This window comes from Pseudophryne corroboree, chromosome 7 (assembly GCF_028390025.1).
Source record: "Pseudophryne corroboree isolate aPseCor3 chromosome 7, aPseCor3.hap2, whole genome shotgun sequence".
NCBI lineage: Eukaryota > Metazoa > Chordata > Amphibia > Anura > Myobatrachidae > Pseudophryne > Pseudophryne corroboree.
The window spans coordinates 47,672,153-47,688,295 of record NC_086450.1 but is presented as its reverse complement, the minus strand read 5'-3'; the positions used below and the strand labels follow the sequence as shown (position 1 = coordinate 47,688,295).

Below are 16,143 nucleotides of genomic sequence, written 5' to 3'. Positions count from 1 at the left end.
ACATTTTAATTTACCTGAAATTATTTTATTTACATTTGTAAGTCAATATACTGTATTGCAGTCTTGTAAAGTGATTCCAAATGAGCACATGTGGATTTTCTTCTTGCATACATTTACCTCATGTGAATGGAGATTTGGTCACATAGACTTAGCCAGAAAAATGGACCATGAGTTATAGGGGGTCATTCCGAGTTGATCGTAGCTGTGCTAAATTTAGCACAGCTATGATCATTCACACTGACATGCGGGAAGGGGGGGGGGGACACCCAGCACAGGGCTATCCCACCCCGCATGTCAGTGCCGCCCCCCCCCCCCCCCTGCAGAAGTGCAAAGGCATCGCACAGCGGCGATGCCTTTGCACTTCAAGAGTAGTTCCGACAGGAGCAGCTTTAGCGTGCTGACCGGGAGCTACTTGTCGCTCCCCGGCCCGCAGCAGCTGCGTGTGACGACGCGCAGCTGCCGCGGCCCCCCCCCCCCCCAACGGTCCGACCACGCCTGCGTTGGCCGGACCGTGTCCCTTAAACGGCGGCTTAATGCGCCCGTCCATCCCCCTCCCACCCAACGACCTCCCCTGCCTCAGAGGCGATCGCTAGGCAACGACGGCTGGCATGCGCCGGCGCACTGCGGTGCCGGCGCATGCGCAGTCCCGACCCGACCGCTGCGCTGCGAGAAACTGCAGCGAGCGATCGGGTCGGAATGACCCCCTTAGTGGATATTCATAATAGCAAGAGACATTGTGGAAGTTGCTCATGCATAACACATATTGGGCCTGATTCAGGTATAAACGCAGACACATCGCTGCTGTGTCTTTGGACCAACTTAAAATGATTGCCGAAGCTGCTCACCCGGGGCCATGAAATCTGTGTCGGAAGACGCAGACCCTATCCTCAGCACTCCCAGGAGGGTGTGGTATAGAAAATCTTCAGTGTCTAGGTAGATAGTCCTTAGGTCAGCCCCATATGGCCGACGTGCATTAGGTCGACAAGGACAATAGGTCGACAAGTAAAAGACAGACATTGGGTAGGGTCAACAGGTACAAAAGCTCAATAGGGTCAAAAGGTCCTCATGACAATGGTCAATATAAATTATTTTTTTGTGTTTTGGGTGTCATTTTGTATGTTTCATAATATCAGTGGAAACGCGTCCCCTCGCGGGCTCGCTACGCTCACAAAGCTTCGGGCAAGGCGGCTCGATCCGCTACAGCTGTGTTCGCCACAGGTTACTATTCCCACTCTTAGGGGGTCATTCCGAGTTGATCGCACGTTAGCTATTTTTTTTCAGCACTGCGATCAGGTCAAAACTCAGCAAATCTGCACATGCATATGCGCCGCAATGCGCAGGCGTGCCGTACGGCTACAAAGAGGATCGGTGCTGGGCAATGGAATTAATGAAGAATCCATTCGCACAGGCGATCGCAAGGTGATTGACAGGAAGATGGCGTTTATGGGTGTCAACTGACCGTTTTCTGGGAGTGTTTGGAAAAATGCAGTCGTGTCCAGGCGTTTGCAGGGCGGGTGGCTGACGTCAATTCCGGGACCAAAAGACTGAAGTGATCGCAAGGGCTGAGTAAGTCCAGAGCTACTCAGAAACTGCAAAAAACTTCTTTGTACCACTCAGCTGCACACGAGTTCGCACACTTGCAAAGCGAAAATACACTCCCCCATAGGCGGCGACTATCTGATTGCTGCGCTCCAAAAAAATAGCTAGTGAGCGATCAACTCGGAATGACCCCCTTAGTCCATGTGGATAGTAAATCACGCAAAAGTTGGGAAAACATGTAAACTCCCCAAAAAAGACCTTTTGAACCTTTGACCTTTTGGTGACCTATTGACTGTCGCCCTTGACACTGTCAGCCTATCATCCAGATACCCTCCCAAGAAACGGAGACGACACTCCCCTGTTTTGGGGAACACTGGCCAGCTCTGACCACTCCCACCTCCAAATGCTAGCAGCCTGTCAGTCGGGCTGCAGCTAAGGGTGCACTTCCGATTTCCAAATGTGACTGTTGGTAGCTATCATTTCCTATGGGATAAAAATCTATGTTTGGATTGAACTGTAAAAACACCGTCCAAGTTTCCAAATGGAGCAGCGCCACTGTTGCTTGTGTTTTCAGGCATGCAATGAAAATATAACAATCTGTTAAAGTCATTTATTTAAGGCACAATTTACTATCCAGACCACGGTGTCACGAAACATGAAATGCCACTTCTTCCCTAGGCTATCCCGCGTGAATAAGGACTATCAGTGGGTATGGAGACTGCCCTCTCAACCAATATGTAAAAGTTATCACAGCCTCTGACCGATAGACTGGAGACAGTTGGGCTCTTGTTATTCTGCTCACAGTCACCGTAGAGAGTGGCTTTGTGCAAACTCAATACATCACTTTAAACTTGTTATTAAGAATACAGAATACAGAACATAACTTTTCAGAGAAAAGTCCCTCTTGATAAATTCATGTCATGGATAGCATAGCTAATTACAAAAATAGTTTTTACTGTTTTGCACCATTTTTGTCTATTTAATTATTTATTTATGTATTTTAGACCACATTATGTATCTAGTTTCATCTCTGTATTGGTGGTCCTTTTCCAAGAACCTGATTAGAAAAGAGATGTACAAAACTTGTGCTAATCAGTATATTCATTCGCATTGAACGGGGTCAGGAAATGTAGCTGCACATTCGTACCAGGCCTGTAATTAGTCTTCCAGGCAAAGCTGTGCGCAAACAATGAATCAGGCTCCTCATTACACAGACCTCATTTAACCCGTGAAGCTTTAATTAACTGAGAGTCTTCCTCATCCCCCACTGTGAGCCGTATACGTTCACTGCCGCGTAAACATCAACTGGAATTATGGATCCCTTAGAAGACATTCCGGTTAAATGAGCGAAATGCCTTCATCACGCATTTATTGGACCCCAAAGACAAAACCCATTAGTACAATATGGTCTGCTCAATATACCCCCCGCCTGCATGTTAGGATTGCCTATTGGTGCCCAGTGCTAGATTGTCTGCATGAGACAGCTTATACTCATAGGGCGGTATTCAATTGTTTGAAAAGTCAGTTGGGTGTCTGATTTTTTTTATTTCCTATCTAATAGACAGGAAAAACAGACACCCAACCGACTTTTCAAACAATTGAATATCCCCCCTAGAGTGTTATGTGCCCACGCTTCCATTCTCAGGAGGAGATGTATGAAACCTTCTAAAGATTTATACCCAAGGCAACCAATCAGATTCTCACTTTCATTTATATAGCACAGCCCATGAAATGATAGCTAGAATCTAATTGGTTGCTACAAGCAACACCTCCCTCTAAAGCTGGACCAACTTTCAGTTAGTTGGATGGTTGGAATGAAAATCTGGTAATGTATGTGAGCAAATGACAGTCAGCGATTTGCTCTAAAACCAATAGCGTATCTATTATAAGTGCAAAGCACGGGCCCCTGGATCAAGGGGGGGCACACACTGCACACCCTGCACAAAGCCAGAGTCTACTGCGCTGACAGAGAAGAGGGGGCCTGCACGGAACCAACAAACGGGCCCTTTCCTCTCTTAAACAACTCCAGTCCCAAACACCAGAAAACGGACAAAAATGGTTATTCAGACAAGTTGGCGAAACCTGTTTGAGTTAAATAACATATTTGAACAACAGTTTTTGTCCATTTTGCGGTGTTTGGGAGCAAATTGCTGATTGTCAGTTGCTCCCACACATTACCAGATTTTCATTCCAACCAACCAACTAGTTGGATGAAAGTTGGTCTGGTTTATTGTCAGCTGTTGTGTGTTAACTGAGCTGGGATCTCTCCAGCTGCTGTTGAAGTATATCTCCCAGCATGCTCAGTGGCTGCTGGGAGTGTACTCGAGACTTTATTGAAGCGATAGCATTGCTCTGATAGACATGGAAGCGTATAGCGCTGTGTTTCCACGGTAGACGTATTTTCATTCCTATCTTTGGTCTTGTTTGACAGTGCTAAAATGCTTACAAACTAGCTATAGGAATATAAATGCCTGCTCGTAATTAGCAGGCTCTTACTGAATGAACCATAGTGAGCACTTAGGCTTCTTCTAAACCACTTCACTCTAACCCTGAAAGCTTTTATAGAAACATTTTATTGGTTAATTAGTCCCACAGATAGTGCAAGGTTATAGGACATTTTTTGCTATATTCAGAATGGACATAGATTGTACAATGCTTCACAGATTCCCCTCATCAGGATCCACCCTGACGCTCTGGGTGTATGACTGGTCTGTGGGGTTATCAGTACCCACAGGGTTCCGTTTAGAGTTGGGCATATGTCGATTTTTGTGGTGTGCATACACACTTTTTATATGGGGCACGCTTTTCAAAAGGCAATGTGCTGTATCTTTGCCTTGCACCCCCGTATGTCTGGGTACCCGGAATGGGGACTGACAACCATTAGACATATGCAAACTGTTCCAGAAGATTCAGGAGAACCCCTAACTTGGGCCAGCTCTCCCGGCCTCCAGACAAAGTTGGCCATTCTCCCGTTTCCACTCACTTCCCTGACTGACTTGGGTGGCTGGTAGGTTAGATCACATTGAATTGCATCACAATGAATTGCATTATCCTGCTGTAATGTAAAATACCATGAACCATGGTTTTGAACAGCAGGAGATGCATACTATGATGACACGTAAGCCAGCCCACCCCCGTAAAATGCCCATTGGAGTAGGTTGCCTGCCTTCAACAGTGTGAAGCCACATCTCTTCATTACTATTAGCCCAGGGGCGCTTTAAGAGAGGAGGAAGCCCGTTTGCAGCCCCCTCTGTTCGAGTCCCCTCCTCTCTGCCGGGAGCACTGTAGAGTCTGAGCACTAGAGGGCTTGGAATCTACTGTGCATGTGCAGATCTCCGGGAAGATGGTGCGGCAGCCATTTTGCCAGCGATTTCTCTACTGCGCATGCCCAGAACTTCGTGAAAATGCCCGCTGCGCCATTTTCACAGGGTTTTAACAGCGCCGGTGACTTTGGCGTGGGACTCCGGAGGGGTGAGTGTTAAAAAAAATGGATGCAGCGTGTGCAGTGTGGGTACCCCCTGGCCTGGCGTATCTGCATTATAGATACGCCAGTGCATTAGGCGCAAGGATACACATTTGTATGGCAGGGAAATACTGCAGTTTAGGAGTCTGGAGACACTTGCATCTCCGTATAAACTATGCTTTATTTATTATTTATTTATTTATTTCTAACATAATCTTTATAACTACTTTCAAAATGCAAAATATTTGCAGCGCATTTTTTTTTACAATTGCCAAATGATACCCAGAATGTACCAGAGTTGGATTCTATTAGTGGGGAAAGGTCTCGGGGGAAATCAGGATATTAATTAGCTGTTTTGTTTTACTGTATATGGGGGCCAAATTCAGACCTGATCGCAACAGCAAACTTTTCTCTAATGGGCAAATCCACGTGCACTGCAGGTGGGGCAGATATAACATGTGCAGAGAGAGTTAGGTTTGGGTGGGGTGTGTTTTAACTGAAATCTAAATTGCAGTGTAAATAAAGCAGCCAGTTTTTACCCTGCACAGAAACAATATAACCCACCCAAATCTAACGCTCTCTGCTCATGTTATATCTGCCCCACCTGCAGTGCACATATGGGGTCATTCCGAGTTGATCGCTCGCTAGCTAGTTTTAGCAGCCGTGCAAACGCTATGCCGCCGCACATTGGGGAGTGTATTTTAGCTTAGCAGAAGTGCGAACGCTTGTGCAGCCGAGCTCTGCAAAACAGTTTGTGCAGTTTCAGAGTAGCTCTGAACCTACTCAGCGCTTGCGATCACTTCAGCCTATTTGTGTCCGGATTTGACGTCATACACCCGCCTAATGAACGCCCAGCCACGCCTGCATTTTTTCAGAGACGCCTGCGTTTTTGCAACCACTCCCTGAAAACGGTCAGTTGACACCCAGAAACGCCCCCTTCCTGTCAATCTTCTTGCGGCCGTCAGTGCGACTGAAAACTTCGCTAGAACCTGTGCAAAACAACAAATGCCTTTGTGCCCGTACTTCGCGCGTGCGCATTGCGGTGCATACGCCAGCAGCTAGCGATCAACTCGGAATGACCCTCATGGTTTTGCCTATTAGAGAACAATTTTGCTGCTGTGATCAGGTCTGAATTAGGCCCGTGATTTCATGTCCCAGTGGAGAGGATGCACATACAGAGCATGTAAATTGTAGGCTTGTACTGTATTGTCAGTTCTGTTTTCCTTATACTAATGCTAAGCCCGTGTGTGTCACTGTATGCTGGTTCTATTTGTCCCACATATAACACAAATAGACCCAGAAAGCTACAAATAAACATCAATTACATGAATTAGTTTACTAAGACCTCCAGCAAGTAAAAGATAAATACCTGCTAATTTGTGACTAATTTCTGCACACATTTGCCACCTGTTGCAGGGCGGTAAATGTATTTTGTGCCTTTTCAACAAATTGTTGTTCTAAATTTGCGCTCTGGCAATTATCAGAAATTACTGCATTAAGAGGAATTTCGACAGTGGCTGCCGCTTCCAGACTCAGCAAATCATCCAACTAAATGGCTTCGATTTGATGAGAACATTGCTACGGTGTAAAATGTTATCCAAATTGGTGTAGCTTTATGTATGACATGCTTGTGCGTTTCCACTTATGAACTCTTCACCCTGGCACCCAGAGCCGGCCCTAACTAATATGATGCCCTAGGCAAGATTGTGCACCCTAGCACCGGCGGTATTTCCACCTCTGACTCAGCACCCCTTTCCCAGCACGATCACCCCTCACCCATAGCAGTCCTCATTTTGGTGCTCCTACACCCTACATTTTAAATAGGAACAGTGCGCACAAAAGCGGTGTGTTCTTGCTGGGAAGGGCATGGCCACACAACTGTACCCCCAATTCAAATTACGCCACACAGTAGTTCAAGTTTATTCACATTATATCATGCGATAGTGTCCATTATTCACGTTACATCACACAGTAGTACCACTTTACCTTATGTACGTTACTTCTCGCAGTAGTGCCCCTTATACACATTACGTCACACTGAATAGCCCCTTATTGAAATTATACCACACCATATTGTTCTTAATTCACATTAGACCACACAGTAGTGCCCTTTCTATACGTTACGCCACACAGTAGAGCACCCTATACACATAATACCACACATTAGTAATGCCTTTATACACCTAATACCACACAGTAATGCCCCTTACATATGTGGCACACATAATTAATGTCCTTATAAACATAATGCGCCTTACACATTTGCCAATCTTTATTAATGCCCTTATACACATAATGTCCCTTACACATACGCCACACATTATTAATGCCCTTATACACATAAAGACACACATAATGCCCCTTACACATATGCTGCACATTATTGATGCTCTTATACACATAATGACACACATAGTGCCCCTTACACATATGCCACACATTATTAATGCATTTATACACGACACATATAATGCTCCTTACACATATGTCGAACACTATTGCACAGTCAAACCACCCGCCCACAGCACTCATACAGCCGCTAACACTGTGACCTCTGCTTGGATACAGATGTATCCTCATATTTCTTGCCTCGATACGGCATGCAGCAGGAGATGCCTGGCGTGAGTCAGCTGGCAGCACCTGACCAGCTCTGCTATTGTCGGGCGCATTTTTTGCTTTGAATGCCTCTTATTAGCGTTGTTATGTAACTAGGATGCACAAACAGCTTCTGCTGATTTAAATGATATGCGGCATGCCTATATTCTGTGTGCGACTGTGGCTGTATCTGCATACGAAATGCTAAGTTGCAGTGTTTTCCAGGAATACACTGTAACGTAGCATTTCGTATGCAGATACAGCCGCAGTCACACGCAGAATATAGGCATGCCGCATATCATTTTAATCAGCAGAAGCTGCTTGTGCCCCTAGGCATTCAAAATGTCCTAGTCACTTGCCTAGTTTGCCTATGCCTAGGACTGGCTCTGCTGGCACCTCACCTATGGGGGTCTCTTCCCTGAAATCAGCCCGTTGAGGACGGGACGCCGGCGGTCAGAATACCAACAGCGGCATCCCGACCATCAGAATAGCAACAGTCCCCTTAAAAGTACCTACCCTAACCCTCCCTTATGGTGCCTAATCCTCCCCAGTGGGGCCTAACCCTAACCCTCCCGTGTGGGTGCCTAAACCTAACCCTCCCCGTTGGTGTCTCACCCCAGTGTCGGACTGGGGCATGAAGGGCCCACCGGGAGAATGCAGTGGTAGGGGTCCATACTTAGAGGTGTGGTCAGCCTACAAAGGGGGTGTGGTCAACCCCCACTTGAACCCCCGCTTGAAATACACAATAGTTAAGTGTAGTGTAATGCAACATATCTACCATGTATAATACAAGTGCACAGTCTGGAATCTGATCCCTATAGGAAGGAGTGGGGCCTTAGGCAGTGGGGCCCACCGGCGGTTCTCTTGTAACCCTGTGGGCCAGTCCAACCCTGTCTCACCCTAACCCTCACTGTTGGTGCCATACCCTAACCCTCCCTTCCCTGTTGCCTAAACCTAACCTCCCCTTCAAAGTGCCTAAACCTAACCCTCCCTCCCCGGTACTTAACCCTTACCTTCCCGTCCCTGCACCTAAACCCTAACCCCCCGTCTCATGCCTAAACCTAACCCCTCCCCGCAGCAGAATGCCAGCGTGTCCTGCTGGAAGGATGTTCGGGATTCCGGCTGTTAGTATTTTGATGCCGGTATCCCGAGCGGCGGCAGTATTTAGTTGCCGAGCTTGTGGCGTCCTTCGGGATTCCGGCGTGGGTATATCGACCACCGGGATCCTGTCTGTCGAGAACGTAACTGCATCCCCTTACACTATCATTCTGCTTCCTGTTTCAACGTCTGTGTGCTTACTGTGCATGTACGCCATTGGCCGGTGCATGCGTCATTGAGGGAATACGGAGAGGAATCTGGGAGATCCCTCTCCATCAGATAAGACCTATCTGATGATCAGTAAGTGAATACACAATTACCGATCTTCTGCTGATGTGTTGTGTCTGACGTTACAATTGGGTGGGCATTTACATGCGCCAGTACAGTTGTGCTGTCTGCCACCAGCAGCCCCCGCAAGCACAATGCGCCAATATGTCTGCAGATGTATCAGCAATCGGCTGTGCTGCAGGGCCAATGCGATATATATCTGCGAATGACGCCCTTACTTTCCTGCATGATAAAATCAATATACTGTACTGTCTAACTGTAAAAATAGCGGATTTGTAACTTTTTTTAATTAAAAAAATAATAATGCGTGGAGTGCTGTATTAGAAGATAATGCAGTTAAAGGGCACTTCATGCTTACATAATTACTATAGAGGCATAAAAACACATTATCCCACCTACACAATGTCCACCTTGAAAATGATATGAGAACTGTATTTTTCTAGCCGGAACAGAACGTCAACGCTTGCTGTGTTTGTATTCTGCGGCAGAGCAGTGGGGGTCGTACATTGTGGAGAGGGTGTTCTTGTAATTCAGACGCGCAGCTCCCATACTGGCAGGGTATTAGTCTTATCCGAATACTAATTCTTCACCTTGTTGCATTGTATCCCGGACGAATTAACACACCATTCTTACTAAGCTTGTGCTGCAGCAGCCGGTAATGAGATAAGACTAACATCATCCAGGTTCTAAGGCTTTGAAATCCCACTAAACCAGCACTTCTTGTATAGCACAACTAATGCACAGGGGTAGGGGGGACTGCAGCCGTCTTTGTAATCAGAGCATCGCTTCATTAAAGAGATAATTGACTGCCTATCTCTGTGTACAGAAAGCCACCGCTCTATTAGTATAGAGCTTTCACAGGCCTGCTTTATCAAGGATGAAACTGCTGATGCCGGTGGCTTCCAATGCAGCTCGCAGTGGGTTGCGCTTAATGCTGAACTGCAGGCCAGACGCCAACGTATTTAAAAGCTTCATTCTCTGTCCGCATTGGGTGTGCAGTGAAGTGCGACTGCTTTGTCATTTAACACCCTCCATGGTATCTAATAAAAAGGAGGATTAAGTGCTAAATTGAATACGCCTCCATTTTCTAATGGTGGTTATCCGGTAGAATTCAATGAAAGAGGAAGCGTCTTTTAGTTTGGTAAATATGGAGTTGCCTTCCCAAGCGTATCTTGCATGTAACACAGCAAAAATTGTTATTCCAGAGTCATAATTGTATGTCTGTGTCTCAATAGAGTACAATGGGGGTAATTCCGAGATATTCGTAGCTGTGTTAAATTTAGCACAGCTACGACCATTCACACTGACATGCGGGAGGACGTCCAGCACAGGGCTATACCGCCCCGCATGTCAGTGCCAGCCCCCTGCGCGCACAGCGGCGATGCCTTTGCACTTCAAGAGTAGCTCCCGACCAGCGCAGCTTTAGCGTGCTGGCCGGGAACTACTCATCACTCCCCGATCCGCAACGGCTGCGTGTGACATCACGCAGCTGCCGCGGCCCGCACCCACGAAATGGCGGTTCTGCCCCCCCCCCCCGCCCAGCGACCGCCTCTGCCTGTCAATCAGGCAGAGGCGATCGTAGCGGCCCGACGCATGCGCAGTTCTGACCCCGATCGCACCGCTGCGATAAACTGCAGCATGCGATCGGGTCAGAATGACCCCCAATATGTCGTACCTGCCTAGTTTCCCGGATTGGCTGGGAGGTTTCCAAAAATCGGGTGGTGCTCCCGCCCCCCCTGAAGGGCAGGCAAGGGTCCCAGAGCCGACATCACCCCGCTGACCACCACAGCCCTCCTTGAAAGTGGGAGGTCCGGGGAGGCCGATATTGTGGTTCGCGTTGAATTGCATCATCATAGCCCGGCCCCTGCTATTCATCGCTGGTAATCTGAGCGGGGACGGGGCTACAATGATGCAATCACGCATTCACATCCCCGCACCTCCCACCCATATTGAGGCCCACGCCCCCTATTATACTGACCTGGCTGCCCCTCCTACGTGGGGCAGCCAGAAAGTCGCTAAGCATGCGGTATGTAGCATAGAAAGTATTAGGAAACAAAAAGAAAAACATACTACATTCCCTTAGATATCAACTTGCAGATGAATGCAAACTGCTTTCACTGTCCCATGCAAACCTTTGGGCCACTTTTCCGTGGCCTTTAGGGTTTTATGTTCAAATGTGTTTTATCGTCCACTGCTCCCAGTTACTGCTGCTCTAGTGTCTGTGGATCCGCTCGTGTCAACCCTATAACTGGAACTTTCTGTGTTTTTCTTTCTTCAATGGCAGGACTCCCCTGATCGCAGCAAGTGTTATTGGAGGGTTATTTATCATAGTCATCATGGGGCTGACCTTCGCAGTCTATAGTAGAAGAAAAAGCATTAAGAAGAAGAGAGCTTTGCGGAGGTTCCTGGAGACAGAGGTGAGATCCTGCTGACAAGGACGTTGCGGCATTCATTCAGGACTTGTTACCTTGGAACGCTACGTTCTATTTATGCTATTTTTTAATTTTTGTGTTTATGTGAAGGACATATGTGGCTTATATGTTTCCAGCTGTATGTGGCGTCCATTTACCCTCAGTCTACTGGATGTATGATGAACTGCTATCTGTAGAGAGTTTCTAGTTGAGAATTCTTACCCTTTACAGCCCGGGACTAAGATACAGGGTTTGATTTAATAATGGTGTATTAGTCCACTTGCCGGTAATCACTGGAAATTTCTGTTGGCGATAGGGATTTTTTTGTCGTTTTGCCCGATTTGTGAAAGGGTTACTATTGGCAATATTGCTGCCCTCCAGCAAGCTGGTTCAGCCATGGGCATTTCGGCAGAGCCGGGCCAGCGGAGTTGTGAGTTGACTGTAACAGCCCCGGGCCTGACTTGCCCCCCTACCCTAGCGATATTTTTGTTATTATTTGCAGAATAAAAAATTTCACCAGGAAAAGCAGCAATAAAACCTCCAACTGATACATAGGCCCCTCTGTCTGATAAATAGGCCCCTCTGTCTGACAATCTCATTTGAAACCTGTGTTTCAGTTTTAAAGTATTATATTTCCTTTTAAATCACTCTACTGTTTACTATAAGTTACACATGCTTGGCGTTAAAATGCTGGGTGGCAGTGGGGCGTTTACACATGATTGAATTTAGTGAGGGTGCATCCCCAAGATTGCATGCTATAAGGCACATCTGCAATACACTACAATGACCAAATAATTAATGATTAGCCGGTAGCCACCATCAGTTCTGCAAGAGGAGATTGGTTTATACCTAATATAGCATAGATATATATTTGGGATAAATATTCACAATGACGGCGGCCAGAAAACCGACACCGGAATCGGAACACCGCTCAGAATCTCGACGTCGGAATCCCCACATCCAGAATCTCGAACATAAGTATCCCAGGGAGGGTTAGGTTTAGGCTGCGGGAGGGGAGGTTAGGGTTAGGCTGTGAGAGGGGAGGTTAGGGGTTAGGCTGCAGGAGGGGAGTGTTAGGGTTAGGCTGCGGGAGGAAAGGGTTAGGCTGCAGGAGGGGAGGTTAGGGTTAGGCTGCAGGAGGGGAGTGTTAAGGTTAGGCTGCGGGAGGGAAGGGCTAGGCTGCGGGAGGGGATGTTAGGGTTACGCTTCAGGAGGGGAGGTTAGGGTTAGACTGTGGGAGGGAAGGGTTAGGCTGCGGGAGTGAAGGGTTAGGCTGCGGGAGGGGAGGTTAGGGTTAGGCTGCAGGAGGGGAGTGTTAAGGTTAGGCTGTGGGAGGGAAAGGTTAGGCTGCGGGAGGGGAGGTTAGGGTTAGGCTGTGGGAGGGAAGGGTTAGGTTGTGGGAGGGGAGCTTAGGGTTAGGCACTAGGGGGAGGGTTAGAATGCAGGAGGGAGGGTTAGGCTGCGGGAGGGAAGGGTTAGGCTGCGGGAGGGGAGGGAAGGGTTAGGCTGCAGAAGGGGAGTGTTAGGGTTAGACTGTGGGAGGGAAGGGTTAGTCTGCGGGAGTGAAGGGTTAGGCTGCCAGAGGGGAGGTTAGGGTTAGGCTGCAGGAGGGGAGTGTTAAGGTTAGACTGTGGGAGGGAAGGGTTAGGCTGCGGGAGGGGAGGTTAGGGTTAGGTTGCAGGAGGGGTCGGTTAGGGTTAGGCTGCGTGAGGGGAGGTTAGGGTTAGGTTGCAGGAGGGGAATGTTAAGGTTAGGCTGCGGGAGGGAAGGGTTAGGCTGCGGGAGGGGAGGTTAGAGTTAGGCTGCAGGAGGGGAGTGTTAGGGTTAGGCTGCGGGAGGGAAGGGTTAGGCTGCGGGAGGGGAGGTTTGGGTTAGGCTGCAGAAGGGGAGTGTTAGGGTTAGACTGTGGGAGGGAAGGGTTAGGCTGCGGGAGTGAAGGGTTAGGCTGCCAGAGGGGAGGTTAGGGTTAGGCTGCAGGAGGGGAGTGTTAAGGTTAGACTCCGGGAGGGAAGGGTTAGACTGTGGGAGGGGAGGTTAGAGTTAGGCTGCAGGAGGGGAGTGTTAGGGTTAGACTGTGGGAGGGAAGGGTTAGGCTGCGGGAGGGGAGGTTAGGGTTAGGTTGCAGGAGGGGTGGGTTAGGGTTAGGCTGCGGGAGGGGAGGTTAGGGTTAGGTTGCAGGAGGGGAGTGTTAAGGTTAGGCTGCAGGAGGGAAGGGTTAGGCTGCGGGAGGGGAGGTTAGAGTTAGGCTTCAGGATGGTAGTGTTAGGGTTAGGCACTAGGGGGAGGGTTAGGGTTAGAATGCAGGAGGGAGGGTTAGGCTGCGGAAGGGGCGTGTTAGAGTTAGGCTGCCAGTAGGAAGGGTTAGGGAGAGTGTAGGGGTAAGGCTAACTTACCTTTCAAAAAGTGTCGGGATTCTAACCATCGGGATACCACTATCGGTATTCTGACTGTCGGCATCCTGACTGTCTGGATCCCGTACCAAACCCATATATTTTTATGTCTCCAGCTATTGTTTAAATGTCCTTGTAATATTCCACACAAAAAAGCTACATTTCATTTATACAGACATTGGCCCTCATTCCGAGTTGTTCGCTCGCTAGCAGATTTTAGCAGCATTGCACACGCTAGGCCGCCGCCCTCTGGGAGTGTATCTTCGCTTAGCAGAATTGCGAACGAAAGATTATCAGAATCGCGAATAGAAAATTCTTAGCAGTTTCTGAGTAGCTCGAGACTTACTCCTACACTGCGATCAGCTCAGCCCGTTTCGTTCCTGGTTTGATGTCACAAACACGCCCTGCGTTCGGCCAGCCACTCTCCCCGTTCCTCCAGACACTCTCCGCTTCTGACTGCCTCATCTACACAGCCGCATTGCCCAGGGGTCCTGGAAGCATCAGGGCAATACACCTGCTCCGGTGAGATACCATCTTTGTCGGATAGCGGTGGGGGGTTTGCAGCCTAACCACAGGCTGTGGGAAGCACCGGTTTCTCTGACGTCCTAGTGGATGCTGGGACTCCGTAAGGACCATGGGAATAGCGGCTCCGCAGGAGACAGGGCACAAAATAAAAGCTTAAGGATCAGGTGGTGTGCACTGGCTCCTCCCCCTATGACCCTCCTCCAAGCCTCAGTTAGATTTTTGTGCCCGGCCGAGAAGGGTGCAATCTAGGTGGCTCTCCTGAGCTGCTTAGAATAAAAGTTTAGTTTAGGTTTTTTTTATTTTCAGTGAGTCCTGCTGGCAACAGGCTCACTGCATCGTGGGACTAAGGGGAGAAGAAGCGAACTCACCTGCGTGCAGAGTGGATTGGGCTTCTTAGGTTACTGGACATTGGCTCCAGAGGGACGATCACAGGTACAGCCTGGATGGGTCACCGGAGCCGCGCCGCCGTCCCCCTTACAGAGCCAGAAGAGACGAAGAGGTCCGGTGAAATCGGCGGCAGAAGACATCCTGTCTTCAGACTAAGGTAGCGCACAGCACCGCAGCTGTGCGCCATTGCTCTCAGCACACTTCACACTCCGGTCACTGAGGGTGCAGGGCGCTGGGGGGGAGCGCCCTGAGACGCAATATAACAGTATATACCTTAGGTGGCAAAAAGAATACATCACATATAGCTCCTGGGCTATATGGATGTATTTTAACCCCTGCCATTTTTACACAAAAAAGCGGGAGATAAGGACGTCGTGAAGGGGCGGAGCCTATCTCCTCAGCACACAAGCGCCATTTTCCCTCACAGCTCCGCTGGAAGGACGGCTCCCTGACTCTCCCCTGCAGTCCTGCTTCAGAATCAGGGTAAAAAAGAGAAGGGGGGGCATTTTTGGCAGCAAATAACGATAATAACAGCAGCTATAAGGGAATAACACTTATATAAGGTTATCCCTGTATATATATAGCGCTGGGTGTGTGCTGGCAGACTCTCCCTCTGTCTCTCCAAAGGGCTAAGTGGGGTCCTGTCCTCTATCAGAGCATTCCCGGTGTGTGTGCTGTGTGTCGGTACGCGTGTGTCGACATGTATGAGGAGGAAAATGATGTGGAGGCGGAGCAGTTGCCTGTGTTGGTGATGTCACCCCCTAGGGAGTCGACACCTGACTGGATGATTGTATTTAAACAATTAAGTGATAATGTCAGCAATTTGCAAAAAACTGTTGACGACATGAGACAGCCGACAAATCAATTAGTGCCTGTCCAGGCGTCTCAGACACCGTCAGGGGCGCTAAAACGCCCGTTACCTCAGTGGGTCGACACAGACCCTGACACAGATACTGAGTCTAGTGTCGACGGTGACGAGACAAACGTAATGTCCAGTAGGGCCACACGTTACATGATCACGGCAATGAAAGAGGCATTGAACCTTTCTGACACTACAAGTACCACAAAGAAGGGTATTATGTGGGGTGTGAAAAAACTACCAATAGTTTTTCCTGAGTCAGAGGAAATAAATGAGGTGTGTGATAAAGCGTGGGTTTCCCCCGATAAAAAACAGCTAATTTCTAATAAATTATTAGCATTATATCCCTTCCCGCCAGAGGTTAGGGCGCGTTGGGAAACACCCCCTAGGGTAGATAAGGCGCTCACACGTTTATCTAAACAAGTAGCGTTACCGTCTCCTGATACGGCCACCCTCAAAGAACCAGCTGATAGAAGGCTGGAAAATATCCTAAAAAGTATATACACACATACTGGTGTTATACTGCGACCAGCAATCGCCTCAGCCTGGATGTGCAGTGCTGGAGTCGCATGGTCGGATTCCCTGACT

At 48.4% G+C, this 16,143-nt stretch overlaps 1 protein-coding gene across 3 annotated transcripts in view; it reads left to right on the top strand.

The window, feature by feature from the left end:
- Positions 1-16,143, top strand: part of ERBB4 (erb-b2 receptor tyrosine kinase 4) — a 1,260,323-nt gene that overhangs the window by 1,006,164 nt on the left and 238,016 nt on the right. For all 3 annotated transcript variants that reach the window (XM_063933142.1, XM_063933143.1, XM_063933141.1), the window contains exon 17: positions 11,268-11,400. In XM_063933142.1, the coding sequence (XP_063789212.1) occupies positions 11,268-11,400 (133 nt within the window). The remainder of the gene's footprint in view (positions 1-11,267; positions 11,401-16,143) is intronic.